The following is a 13,909-nucleotide window of genomic DNA, read 5'->3' as shown; positions in this document are numbered from 1 at the left end:
CATGATTGAAAGCTCCACACTGAGGCAGACCGTCTATCACATACCAACTCTATAACCTCAGACAGGATAACTCAACTCTCTGGGCTTCAGTTCCCTCTCCTGGGAAACAAGGATGATAACAGTACCCAACTCATGAAGTTGTTTGAGTATTAAATGAGTTGATGTGTGTACAGCACTGAAGACAATGCCAGCTCACACTTTGCACCCTTTAAATATGGGCTGCTGCTGCTGCTGCTGCTTCTGTTATTATTCATTACTGTTACAGAGTAGTTACAGTTTAAAAATCAGTGCTCTATACACCTGTGCTCCTAGAGCATTATTCACCGTAGCCAGAAGGTGGAAACAGCCCAGTGTCCATGGGCAGATGAATGGATAAACTACACGTGGCATATACATACAATGGAATATCATTCAACCTTAAAAAGGGGGGAAATTCTGACATACTACAACATGGGGATGAACCTTGAATACATTATGCTGAGTGAAATAAACCGGTTACAAAAGAACCAATACCGTATGATTCCATTTATATAAGGTACCTAGAGTAGTCAAGATTCATAAATATATATAGGTAAAACGTTGTTTGCCAGGGGCTGGGGAGGGGTAGGAATGAGGAGTTACGGTTTAATGGGTATAGAGTTTCAGTTTTACAAAATGAAAAGAGTTCTGGAGACTGGTTGCACAACAATGTGAATGTAATGAACATTACTGAGCTGTACATTAAAAAATGATGACATGGTAAATTTTATGTTGCATATATACTTGACACAATTTTAAAAAGATTTTAAAAACCAGTGCTCTGGGGCTTCCCTGGTGGTGAGGTGGTTGGGAGTCCGCCTGCTGATGCAGGGGACACGGGTTCGTGCCCCGGTCCGGGAGGATCACATGTGCCGCGGAGTGGCTGGGCCTGTGAGCCATGGCCGCTGAGCCTGCGCGTCTGGAGCCTGTGCTCCGCAGCAGGAGAGGCCACAGCAGTGAGAGGCCCGCGTACCACAAAAAAAAAAAAAAAAAAAAAAAAAAACAACCAATGCTCTGGTCCAATCTGTCCATTTTATAGGTAAGAAAAATAAAACATAGAGGAAGAAACGTGTCCAAGTTTGCACAGGACTTCTTCTAAACCAATATAGTTTTCAGCTTCCAGGTGCCCTCATAACACAAGCATCTCGACATGCTGAATATGACTAGAGGTTTTAAATAATACCTATTTTTTCAAACTACAGTCAGGCTGACTACTTATCTCTGCAGAGGAATCAGCCATCAATTCCAGTGCTGAACCTGGTGGGCTTACTGAGGAATGGGATATCTGTATGCTGTCCTCTGTGGGAAATTTCAGGGGTTTTTCATTGGTAATTTTGACTAAATTCAGCTTTCATCATGTAGGTGGCCAGCTAAATTGTTCCTTGTATCAGTCAGACAGATGAAACACTAGGTATTTCCACAGAAGAAATTTAACATAGGGAAATGGTTAAACACATTTTGGAGGACTGCGAGAACCAAAAAGGAAAATTGAAGTCATACAGAAATTATAACTACAAGAAACAGCACGCCACCCTAAGCCCGGGGTCTGTGGCAGTGGTTCTCAAACCTAAGCTTCATCAGAACCCCCTGAAGGGCTTGTCGGAACACAGATGGCTGGGCCCCACTCCAGAGTTCCTGCTTCACTGGGTCTGGAGTGGGGCTTGAGAATTTGCATTTCTAAACAGCATTTCCCAGGAGTTGCTGATACTGCTGGTCCCAGGACCATGTTTGAGAAGCATGGGTCTAGTGGGAGGAGCTTGGAGTTATCAGAACCTAGCAGCTCAGAAGAGGGGCCTCAGAGCTAGGACTCAAATATCTGAGGAGGGGGCACAGCCTAGTCAGTGGTGTCATCAGAGGAGAGACCTCACAGGGGCTGGGAGTCTGGACTTAGACCTCCTGGGAGAAGGAATTGCCCAGTTGGTGCTGATACCTCCAAGGAAGGTAAGATGAGGGTTGTTCTGGAAGTGCCAAAGAAACAGAAGACTAGGACCAATGGCCATAACCAAGGTGAGAGGAACTGCAGGCAGAGAGGAAAGGGTCAGTCCCTTTTCCCTCCCCCAGCCATCCAGTCTCCCTGGAGTGCTCCCTGTTGGCAGAACCTAAAGGGAGAAGGAGCAAAGCAGAAATGTGATTTGCTGAGTTGCAGACCCAGCACCACAGAGCAGAGCATAAAAGGGTAAATTCAAGAGGTGAGTGTCCAGCACAGCCATAAAGCACACTCATTTCTTCAGCACACTAACACAGCACTCAAGTCATCGGCTGGGTTTCAGAGCCAAGTTATACAAGAGAGGTGTGGTTTTAAGTATCAGACTAGTACTCATCATGGAGAGATGCTCAGTCCAGCAACATCCTCCCTTTCAATCATTTTTTTTAATTAATTTATTTTTGTCTGCGTTGGGTCTTCATTGCTGTGCGCGGGCTTTCTCCATTTGCGGTGAGCGGGGGCTACTCTTCGTTGCGGTGCGCAGGCTTCTCATTGCAGTGGCTTCTCTTGTTGTGGAGCACGGGCTCTAGGCACGCGGGCTTCAGTAGCTGTGGCACACGGGCTCAGTAGTTGTGGCTCACGGGCTTAGTTGCTCCGCGGCCTGTGGGATCTTCCTGGATCAGGGATCGAACCTGTGTCCCCTGCATTGGCAGGCGGATTCTTAACTGCTGTGCCACCAGGGAAGCCCTTTTCAATCATTTTTATGCACCTTATTGAGTGGAATTGTGAGGCCAAATGCCTGAATTTCATAAGTTAAATATATATATGATGTGAATCCATGGTACACATAATATTTCATAAAAATTATATTATATACAATATTGTATAACTTCCTCTTTTTTATTAACAAGACAATATACTGTGATCATCTTTCTCTTCCAATGGCAGCACATTTTTCTGTTTTTTAATGACTGCCTAATGTTCCACTGTATGAAAGTTCCAAAATCTCTTAATCTGAAAAGTTTCTTTCGAGGGGGGCATTTAGGTTGTTTCTATTATTTTGTTATTACAGAGTTCCAGAGATACTCTTGTCCTCACATCTTTGCTCACTTGTCCAGTTGTGGCCTTAGAATAAATTCTGAAGATAGATAAAGACATCAATAGCTATCTATCTATCTATCTATTTATCTATCTATCTACATCTTTACATCCTTTTAAAGAGTGTTGGGAAATCCAATTCAGTTTCCCAAGCATCTTACAAATTCTAAGATGAACAAAACTATTAATAATTAAATTATTACCATTGATTATTGTTAACACATTCAGTTTAGATAAAATTTATGATCTAGGAGAGTAACACTTTTATGAGGTAGACAGATGTCACCAAAAATATGTATTATGGAGATATTGTACAGTAGTATGTCCATGTAATAGTATTTTGAGAATAACATTTTACCGTAAATTTTACAGGTGTTTATAACAGATCCATCTATTATTCTTACAACATATTCTTGATTATGGTTGTATGTTTTTTGCCAAGTCTGTAGTTAGGTATCCATTTCCCAATTTCCAGGACATTTCTCGTGGAATGAAGTGGCCATTTTGTGACTGAAATAAGACAGTTTTTTTCAAACACACTGCAGCTGAGTGAATACTGCTGGAATAGCAAACACTCTTTTTTTTTTTTTTTCCTGGTGTTTATTCCTGTAACTGCTACTACAGTCCTGTAGGAAAGCGTTCCCATGCCCACATCTCTGTCTTCGGAAACATACTATTCAGCTTTGGAGTTTATATAAAATTTAATTTGGAAGGCTTCTCACAGATCGTCTTATTTTCCAGTTTCGAAAGCCAAGCTCTGGAGTTGGGATTAGGATGAGGTCCCTTTACTCCCCAGTCCAGTCTCTGCTTTTTTTAAACACCTTATTCCGGTTCTGTTCTGCTTGAGCACAAGGCATGAGTAGGGTTCATAAGAGGTTTGGCTCCCAATCTCCAGGAGAGAGCATGCCCCAAACTAACAGCAATACAGAACTGTTTTCAAACTTTTCCTCAAGAACAGGTGTATCTACATCTGATGAGTTAATTACCTGCTTCCAGGCAGGAAGGATACATTTAATTTTAGGATACCCAGTCCAGGAAGAGACCCAACCCTGCAGTCTCACATTGGAGCAGTCTTGAGACATTCCAGACCCTTTAGTTCTCATTTTAGACCCATGATCTCTCTCACCAAGACATGTCTTTTTTCACAGGCAGGCCCCTGCCACTTGAACGTGCTGTGCGATGTATCTGGGAAAGGCCCCATCACTGCCTGTGACTTTGACCTCCGCAGCCTGCAGCCTGATTTGCGGCTGAAAAACCTCGTGCAACAAGTGAGTGCCGAGGACTTTGAGAAGCAGAATGAGGAGGCCCGGAGGACCAATCGGCATGCCGAGCTCTTTGCCCTTTACCCATCAGTGGATGAGGTGGGTGTGACCATCTTTATGCTGGAGAATTTCAATGAAGACACAGGGAGCCTCCAGGAAAATATTATTGTTTGTCATTACTGTATAGTAATGTCAGGATGCTTACTTGTGTGACTTCTGGGCTGTTCTTTTCATTAAGGCAAGCCTGTGTAACAGCAGAGCAAATTATTGATCAATCATACAGATGAGGTTCCTTAATAACAACTAGGATTTTCATAGCACTTTACAAAACACTTTCACTGATACTGTCTCATTTAATCCTCAAAACATTCCAAGGGTCTACATGCAGTAAGCCCACTCAGCCAGTCAAACCATTAAGTTACTTGAAGGTGTGTTTTGCAGCTAATCTATCAATACATGTATTACTTAATCCTTGATGTTCGTTAGTGCTTTGTTAAGATTTTTTGTTTTTTGTTGGATGGTCTCTATGAACAACCAGAGAATGAACAACCAGAGAGACCTGCTTTGAAAACATTCCAGTCGAAAATAATCATAGCTGTGTTCCCAATGCATAGAACACCCAGATCTTGATTGTCCACTCTATATAGTGGAGCTGACCTGAAACAACTTGATTTAGGCTTTGCCTTTGGTCGCTCCTGGGGGCACTTTGGATGGGATGGCGGATGACCGTTATTCAAGCCTGTTCAGGCTCCTTTACAAGAGGCTCATAGTCTTCCGTTCTGCATGTCAGAATATCTACATTTCTGCGTCTTGCCAGAAACGGATTGCCACAATATATCTTTGCTGTCCAAATTTTATTAAAAGCTGAGTTGCAGGAAATAAGATTTAGGGAAATTTTGCATAAAAGATATGCCATCCTTCCATGCCTCTAAGTATTTGAAATGTGATCTTTGGATCAATCAAAACCATCAGGGAGCCTCACTCTCACACCTTGTGAATCCCCCACCCCTGTGAATTGTTTGCTTATTTGCCCTTCGATGAGCTTACTAGTTAGTGGTCAGCAAAAAAAGACAATAAGGGAAATAGCAGTTATTTGATATGATATGTCCACTGTGCAAATATTATTAAGGATATTGACCTACTCATCATGCAGCACCCGCCTCAATGAGGATCCAAAAAAAAATTGTCCCTCAAACCTTCAGACAAAGAAGAATTATGCTCCCACTGAGAAAATGTGTATGCTTAGAGATTGTCACATATTGTAATCAGCTCCACAAAATTCGTTACTTGGAGTCAAATTTCTGTTCACCTCTACTAAATCTGGTGGCTTACTTATTGGTGTCCTGAATTTACTTCAGCTTTCTTTTTTTCTTATCCTTATTTTCCAACCACCTTGGTTTTCTCTTCTATTTATTTTATTTACAATGGCCTCAAATCCTTTTTTTTAATTGTCAGGGGCCTCGAATCCTCTTCTGAATGAGGCAGATTAAAAATAAATATGAATTATGTGGGCAGTGTTATCATCTCCATCTTCAGATTACAAAGTAAGAATCAGAGAGGTTAAATAACTTGTTCAAGATACAGCAGGTAAATTGAATTATAGAATGGGGAATCCAAACCCATTAACTCCAAATTTTATGTTTAACTGTTTATTTATCTATATAGGGCTACCTGGTATATTAGCACACCTAATGGAAATCCAAAGATGACATAAACAATCACATCTTGTAACTTTTCAGTTTCCATCTACAGCTTTAAAACTTCTTACCAAATTTGTCAAGAAATATTATATCTGACTGATATGACCTTCACTTGCATTCCTCTTCCTCCCAATTCCATGATGGAGGTGCCAAAAGGTAATAAAGACCCAAAATGGACACAAGTAGAGAGAAAACAGTTAAAGGGTGAGGAGAAGACTTCCATTGAGACATCAGCTCGTTAAAGTCTCCTTCATGAGTTTAAATGGGAGGATATCCAGGCTTGATTACAAGGATGAATCATAGACTATTTTGAAGGAATTTTGTTTTATGGTCTTTAAACAATGCAGAAACTCAATTGAGACTAAAAGTTATGATCTAGCGGATGTCCTAATGGAGCCTGCCATACTAAGTGGAGAGGAATGCTTTGTGATTAGTGTATAGTTTATTTGGAAATTGCTAAGTCTAAAATGTTAGAGGGCTTCTATACCAGCCCTTTAATGTGTTGGAGTTGTACACACAGAAATTGCATTTGTTCTTGTAATTTGTACTTTCTCCAGAGAAAGTCCTGTAGAAAAAAGGGTAACTTTCTGGCCTACCATGAAATGATTACAAGTGCTGAATTTTTTGACACCACATTAGTGAAATTATTTTATATTATTATTACTTTATTTCCCAATGAAAAAAAGAAGAGAGGTGAACTCTTACATCCAAATTATGACTGAGTATACAGGGGATGCAAAAGTAGAATTCAACCACCAAGCTTCTATGAGGTGAGCTTTTTCCCTGATTCACTCTGATTCTATAAAAGGCATCCTATGTGTTGATCCATACGAAGGGTGCCACTATACTCCAAATCGTAGAGGAGTTTGCATTAGGACTCTTTTGGTTGCAAGTGATGGAACCCAACTAAAAACCAATTTTTTTTAAAAAAGGTAGGGATTTATTGGCTCACATAATGAAATCACAAGTAGGCAGATGTAGAATTGGCCTCAGGATCCATTGGGTCAGCTGATGGAAGAACATCATCTCTCATATTATCCCTTTCTCTCTTATGATCTCTCTCTCTCTCTCTCTCTCTCTCTCTCTCTCTCTCTCTCTCTCTCTCTCTGCCTTTCTCCCTCTCTCTCTTTCTCTCTCTCTCATTGTAAATATCTATCTGTTTTCTCCCAGGAAGAGGAAAACAACAGGTATCCAGTACAACTTCACATTTCCTCTTCTGCTTTATTGGCAATTCATTCTTATTTCAGATAACTGTAAAGGTGCAAGAAATTCATATAGATTAGAGTTAGCAAATATATGAATATGTAGACTTTGGAACCTGGATTAACAAACTAACTGTAAAAAAAACTGAGAGAGCTGGGGAAGTTTGGAACTGACTACGTATTTCGTGACAATAGGACATTATTTTTAAAAAGTAATAATAGTATTATGGTACGTGTTTTTAAAAAGTCCTTATCTTTTAGAGATCTGTACTGAAATATTCACAGATGAAAATATATGATATGTGGGGCCTTGCTTCTAAGCTTCCAACACTGAATGGGGGAAGGTAGTAGGAGGGAGTATAGATGAAACCAAGTTGCCCATGAGTTGAAATTGTTAAAGCTAGGTGAGAGGTAAATGTGGTTCATTACATTCTTCTCTCTACCTTTGTATATATTTACAATTTTCCAAGTGAAAAGCTTTTTAAAAAGGATCCCAAAGCTCTGAATCCAGACCAAAGGCAGTCTTGGAAACCCATGAGTGTCTTTACGGTGAGGTTGTTTTCCAGTAAGGGGCCCCTTCCCTTTCAGATGTGTCTGTTCTGATCACCCTGAAAATTCCAGCTTGCTCTGAGAGACTTCAGCTCAGTGTAGGTATCGGAACAGAATTTTAAAATTCTTCTGGTTGCTGTGGGGTACTTGGGATATCATTTATAGCCCAGGAAAATACAATTAGACATGGCTCTATTCGTTGCACCGTTGTGAGCTGCAGACCACTCATCAGAGTTTGTATAGCCTACTACAAGAGCAAGAATTAAAGTTCTCAGGGAAACTTGCACTGTTGATCTTTGCATGCATGACTATACTTAAGATACTGTGATAGTTCACATTTGAATGTTAAAAGTTACAACAGGAACTTGATACTTCCCTTTAAGTCCCTTGGTCCCTATGTAGTAAAATAGACAGACGTATCTCTTAAATTTGTCATTACTAAGCTTCTCTATACTTAGAACTTTAGCAAGTTCTAGCTGGACATGTCTATTTAGAACATACAAATTCAACCCCACATCTCTATCATCTGTTTAAGAAAACAGTAAACCGAGAAAGACACTGTATTATAGTTTTAATGGTTTACAGCCTCAGGTGAACTGTTCTGACTCAGATCTCCAATCTGAAACTCACATATTTACAAGTAAAGCCTTTGGCAGGAGAAATATTCTGTGTCCTTAGAGCCAGCCAAAAAAAAAAAAAAGTCAACACTAAGTATAAGATTTTGCATTGCCATCTGGTGGATGTTACTAAGCCATATCCATGTTCACATTTCCTTCCTTCCTCCCTCAGTCTCTTTGTCTTAAATGCTTGGCTTTCTGAAAGGAGAAAATGTTTGCTGTAAATGCTGACTTTGAAGCGTAGGGGTTGGATAGTAAACTCTCTTGTAAAAGTCAATGTGTTATTCTGCAATTAGAAATAAAGCAAATGCAAGCTGTCTTGCATGGTGGCTAGCAGCTTTCCCTTCCCCGAGTTAACTTCAACTGGGACTCTTCATGGGAATTCACTACTGATTTCTTTTACAATGTGATTAACAATAGGAGGATGCTGTGGAAATACGTCCGGTACCAGACTGTCCTAAGGAACATCTGGGCAACAGAATATTGGTCAAGTTGCTGACCCTGAAGTAAGTATGAGCAGACACTAATCACTACATTGAGGTCTGTCTTGCCTTTCAAATACAGACTGTGTCTTTACCATCAGAGCTTGGATCGGGGAGGACCCCCAACACACTTTTAACAGTGCCCTGTGAGGTAGTAGAAAGAGCAGAGTTTGGAGTCAGCTATTCCCAGAATCTAATCCTGCCAAGCCTTTGACAGTCATTCTTCTATGACAGGGAAGGCAAAACACTAAGGTTAGGCATGTAGGTAATTAATTGAGTGAAGTGGCCTACATTAAGAAAAATAACGGTAAAAGCCAATGGTGTGCTGGAGTCCGCTCTAACTCCTGAGAGCTGATTGTATACTTCTCTTCCCAACTCTTTATTCAGTGAAGTCACATTGGTAGCTTGAAATTGGCCATAGTGAAATGGTGGAAGTATTTACAACACTGAACTCAGAAAATGCTACAAATTAGAGCCTTTTTTTTTTTTTTTTTAGAGGCTTGTTTGTTAAACATTTACCAGCACACCACTGTTAAAACACAATGAAAAATGCAACTAAAACTCAGTCTCAGTGCCAGTGGACAATATAGAGTAGTGGGGACTGCAGCAAACTATCTCAACGGGGCACCCACTACTGGCTAGGGTCAATTCTTGCCATCCAAGTAAACAAGCCCATTTTGGTCAATTGTCTGATTTTTTTTTTAAGAGAAGCTAGAAATCCAGATTTTTCTGCATAATTTCCTGACTTCTTAAATATTTTCTCATTTCCTTCTTAAGTACCACACGTTTCAAAAAGAACATGTCTGAAATCTGGATTCATCTCATGGGCCACATTTGCTTTAAAGCAATTGTTTCCATATTTTTTTATTGTATTTAGAAGTCACACATCCTCTGCATGTGTGTATTCATTTTGTATTTGTTTATTAAATATTATATTATAAAACATACATAAATGAGGCATTTTGAAGGATGAACTCAATAAATAAAAATAAATTATAGTATTTTCTTCCTGCATTCCAGTGGATTGTCTTGACTACCCCCTGGAGTGCTTGCCTGCCTCCCTTTCCTCTTTGCAGACTGCTGCTTTAGAGAATTAGTTCTTCCACTTCTTCATAGGCTCTTTTGAAAATATTAAGTTGTGAATGCTCTACCAAGGCAAAAGTTCATAAGCATAACGTTTTTTCATACCCTATTAGGAAGGTCATCCATCTCTTGAAGTCAATTCATGGACCCCTTAGGCAGCACCTGATTTGCAATTAGAGCCTTTGGATTCTGGATTCAAGACTATGTTTCAGCCCTGGGGACTTCTCTAGGATTTTGAGTTCTTGTAAATGAAGTAGTGAGACCAGATCTCAAAGTTCCTATGTGCCATAAATTTCTGATTCTATTGCGGAGCCTCCCGAATTCTCTGCTCAGAACACAAGCCAGCATGACTGCTTACACAGGTGTGGAGATCTCTTGATGTTGTAACACCCTCCTTAAGCCAGTTCTACCAGTAGGATGGGGGGAGCAGTTCGGACGTTTTGTCTTGTACACGGAGATGAGCGGCCGATAAGTGAGCTCTGTATCAAACAATGGGTACAGAAAGGCAAACTCTAGCCCTTCCAAGCTGACCCGGAACGGGGAACCTCCTAGCCCTTCAGCAGGAGGACTGAGTAGAAGTGGCTGATCGGTCCCCCTCTGCATTCATTGTTCAGGAAATCCACCCTATTGCCTGAGGCACTCACCCACCCACCACAGGAAGCTCATCAGATACAGCAACTATGCCCTTTGGGATTGGAGGAATTCTTCCCTGTGATGCATGACACTAAGTCTCCTAGATGTTTTCCATAAATAAATGGTAGCTCTTCTCACAAGTGGTAACACGTGGTCACTAAGATAGTCATGTAATATTATTAAAAAAAAAAATTGAGTCACTTGGATTTCTCTTGATGAAGATTGTGAAGTGTAGTTTCTAGTTATTTTTCCCCCAAACTGCCAAAGCAGAAATTAAGTAGAATCATAGTGTTTGCTCAACGTATACTTGACCTACTCCAGTATCTTAAATAGTATTCATACCAACATATGCCTGCAATAGGGGAGAGGAACCAGAGATCATCCTGTCTTTCACTACTTTAAATAAACTGGATAAAAGAAAGCAAGTTCTTATAGGTAAACCTAGAATGTTTAAATATGAACAGTAAAAATTTAATAATGTTAAATTTTATTTGTGAAATATGCATAATGTAAAATTTGCCATCACAACCATTTTTAGTGGTGTTTCAGTGGCATTAAGTACACTCACACTGTTGTACACCTATCACCACCATCCATCTCCAGAACTCTTTTCACCTCTTCAAATTGGAATTTTGTACCCACTTAACAATAATTCCCATTTCTCTCTCCCACCATTCCCTCATATAAGTGGAATTATATAATGCATGTCCTTTTGTGACTGGTTTATTTCACTTATACAGTGTCTTCAACATTTTTCCATATGGTAGGATGTGTCAGAATTTCCTTTCTTTTCAAGACTGAATAATATTCCATTGTATGGATATACCACATTCTATTGATCCATTCATCCCTTGATGGACACCTGAGTTTGCTTCCACCTTCTGGCTACTGTGGATAATGGTGCTCCTTGACATTGTTTATAAAGCATATTCACACACATTATCTTCCACGATGCTTACAACAATCCTAGGGAATGGGAAGAGCAGGTGTCCCTTCCTCATGTTACAGATAAATAAATGCAACTGGGAAAAGTAAGTAACCTGATTAAGATCCCAGAGTTAGCAAACAGTGGGAGAGGGAACAGAGCCCAGGTCTGTCTGACTCAGTGCCCTACGAATTTGCCCTCATGCCTTACTGCCTCATTTCCAAAAGTGCCATTTGACCAACTCACTCTTGTCTGTGGTTACCTCTGTCCAAATGTTCTTCTTCAAAAGTCCTCTTTTTAGACAAAGCTATCTAATGATAAGGCCATCCTCTCACATATGCCTTGAAACAAAATTTGACCTAATTTACCTGACTTCTGCAATAACAGTGATCCAGGGCCTGATTAGTAGGGCTCTTAGCTGGCAGTATCATGGATTGTTAACCTGAGAAATTTGGAAGGTGAACATCTCTGCTCCATGTGCATCCTATAACGTGTGGCAGGATTATGCTTTGGGGATGCCCTCTCTTCAAACCCACCATTTCCGGGGGAATTGGCAATTAGGGCCATATGAGAGCTGCTCTTTCCAGCTCTCATTGGATCCACACACCTCAGTGTTTATCAGCAGTGCTCAGTCCCCTCCCTCCATCTCAGGTCAGCAGCTACCCTGGCAGTGGAGTTAGGAAGGGCCAGATATTCACACACATCATAACCTAACCTAAAGAAAAGCAACTGAACTTTCTTTTTTGTACTAGCTGAAAAGCCCCAGCCCTTAAAATTGAATAATAGAGCTTTCTATTCTAGCAGTAATCTGTAAACTGTAAACAAGACCTTTAGCTAAGACAGAGACTCAATCCTCTGAAAACACAACTACAATGGTAAGGAGTGCCATACTGGATCAGACCAAGGATCTGTTCCACCCGCTCTCTATTGCAGGGTCACCAGCAAGCACTTTTGGGGAGAATGTACCATCCACTATGATCTCAAATGATTAGGAGTTTTCCCATAAACCTCCCATATTTCTCCATTAACATTCCAATGTGATTCTCACATGCATAGAGCGACCCAAATACTTCTGAAAACAACTTACTTTTTTTTTTTTTTTTTTTGGTACGCGGGCCTCTCACTGTTTTGGCCTCTCCCGTTGCGGAGCACAGGCTCCGGACGCGCAGGCTCAGCAGCCACGGCTCACGGGCCCAGCCGCTCCGTGGCATGTGGGATCTTCCCGGACCGGGACACGAACCCGTATCCCCTGCATCGGCAGGCGGACTCTCAACCTCTGCGCCACCAGGGAAGCCCCAACTTACATTTTTAACCAGATTATATATCCAGGCACTTTCAGAAAATTCAGAATTATCTAAGTTAAAACTATATGTTTTTCTCTCTTTCTTTGACAGGTTTGAGATTGAAATTGAGCCTCTGTTTGCCAGCATTGCCCTCTATGATGTTAAAGAAAGGAAAAAGGTAAGACAGCAAAATAAAGCCCAACCCTGAGGGCATCGCATTTTGTTCATTGTCTTGGGTTTCATGTTTTTAAATCTCACTTCTGTGTAGGAAAACCACGTCAGATTTGAAAGCAAATGACCTTTGATATGTCCAGTTCTATTGCCTTTTCAGTTTTTAAAGAAGTGACCTGGGAATTTATGTTCTTTGAAGAACCTTTACGAGAAAGTCGGCTGGAGGTGGTAGCCTGGCTGAGATAGAGAAGTGAAATAGTGACATATGGGGTTACACATAAAACAAAGCAATGTAAACACGGCTATAAGAAGCCCAGTGCAAGTATATTGTGCTTTTAATTGAAAAGATTTCTCCATGAATGTCTTAATGTTTAGTCATTTTGTAACTCCTAGAGGAGGACACAAATAGCAAAACCAGAGGAGACGTTTCTGCCCCTCTACCCATAACCATTCAGTAGTTAAAGAAGTGTGTATATTTTGAATAAATATTAATAATCACTAAGATTTGTATTGGTCAACCTCCCCCACACACATTCAGTGGTTTAAAGCTGAATGGTTTAAATGGTTTAAAGTGGTTTAATGGTTTAGGTGGTTTAAATGGTTTACAGTGGTTTAAAGCTCAGATTTGCACAGGCATCAGAATCACCCGGAGGGCTTGCTAAAAGAGATGGTGGGCCCCTCCCCAGAGTTTCTGATTCAGTAAATCTGGATGGGGCCTAAGAATCTGCATTTCGAACAGGTCCCCGGGTGATGCTGAAGCTGCTGGTCAGGGGGCCACATATGGAGAACCCTTGGCTAGAAGAAGGAGAATTTTCTGCCTTTGTCTCTTAACAATCCAGAGTAGGAAGGTGTGGGGTCAACAGTGGTCTGCTGCACTCAGGCATTCGGGAACCCAAGTGGCAGTGTCTCCTCCATCTTCACTATGTGCCCTCCCCAGTCACTCTTGTCACTGCCACTACGGC

The 13,909-nt window shown here is 40.8% G+C and overlaps 1 protein-coding gene across 1 annotated transcript in view; it reads left to right on the top strand.

The window, feature by feature from the left end:
- Positions 1 to 13,909, top strand: part of DOCK8 (dedicator of cytokinesis 8) — a 224,152-nt gene that overhangs the window by 83,506 nt on the left and 126,737 nt on the right. The window contains exons 6-8 of the mRNA XM_082620022.1: positions 4,189 to 4,401; positions 8,791 to 8,876; positions 12,888 to 12,954. Coding sequence (XP_082476148.1) covers positions 4,189 to 4,401; positions 8,791 to 8,876; positions 12,888 to 12,954 — 366 coding nt within the window. The remainder of the gene's footprint in view (positions 1 to 4,188; positions 4,402 to 8,790; positions 8,877 to 12,887; positions 12,955 to 13,909) is intronic.

This window comes from Mesoplodon mirus, assembly GCF_964341445.2.
Source record: "Mesoplodon mirus genome assembly, chromosome: 1".
NCBI lineage: Eukaryota > Metazoa > Chordata > Mammalia > Artiodactyla > Ziphiidae > Mesoplodon > Mesoplodon mirus.
Note: the sequence above shows the minus strand (reverse complement) of the source record. Positions and strands in the feature narration are given on the sequence as shown.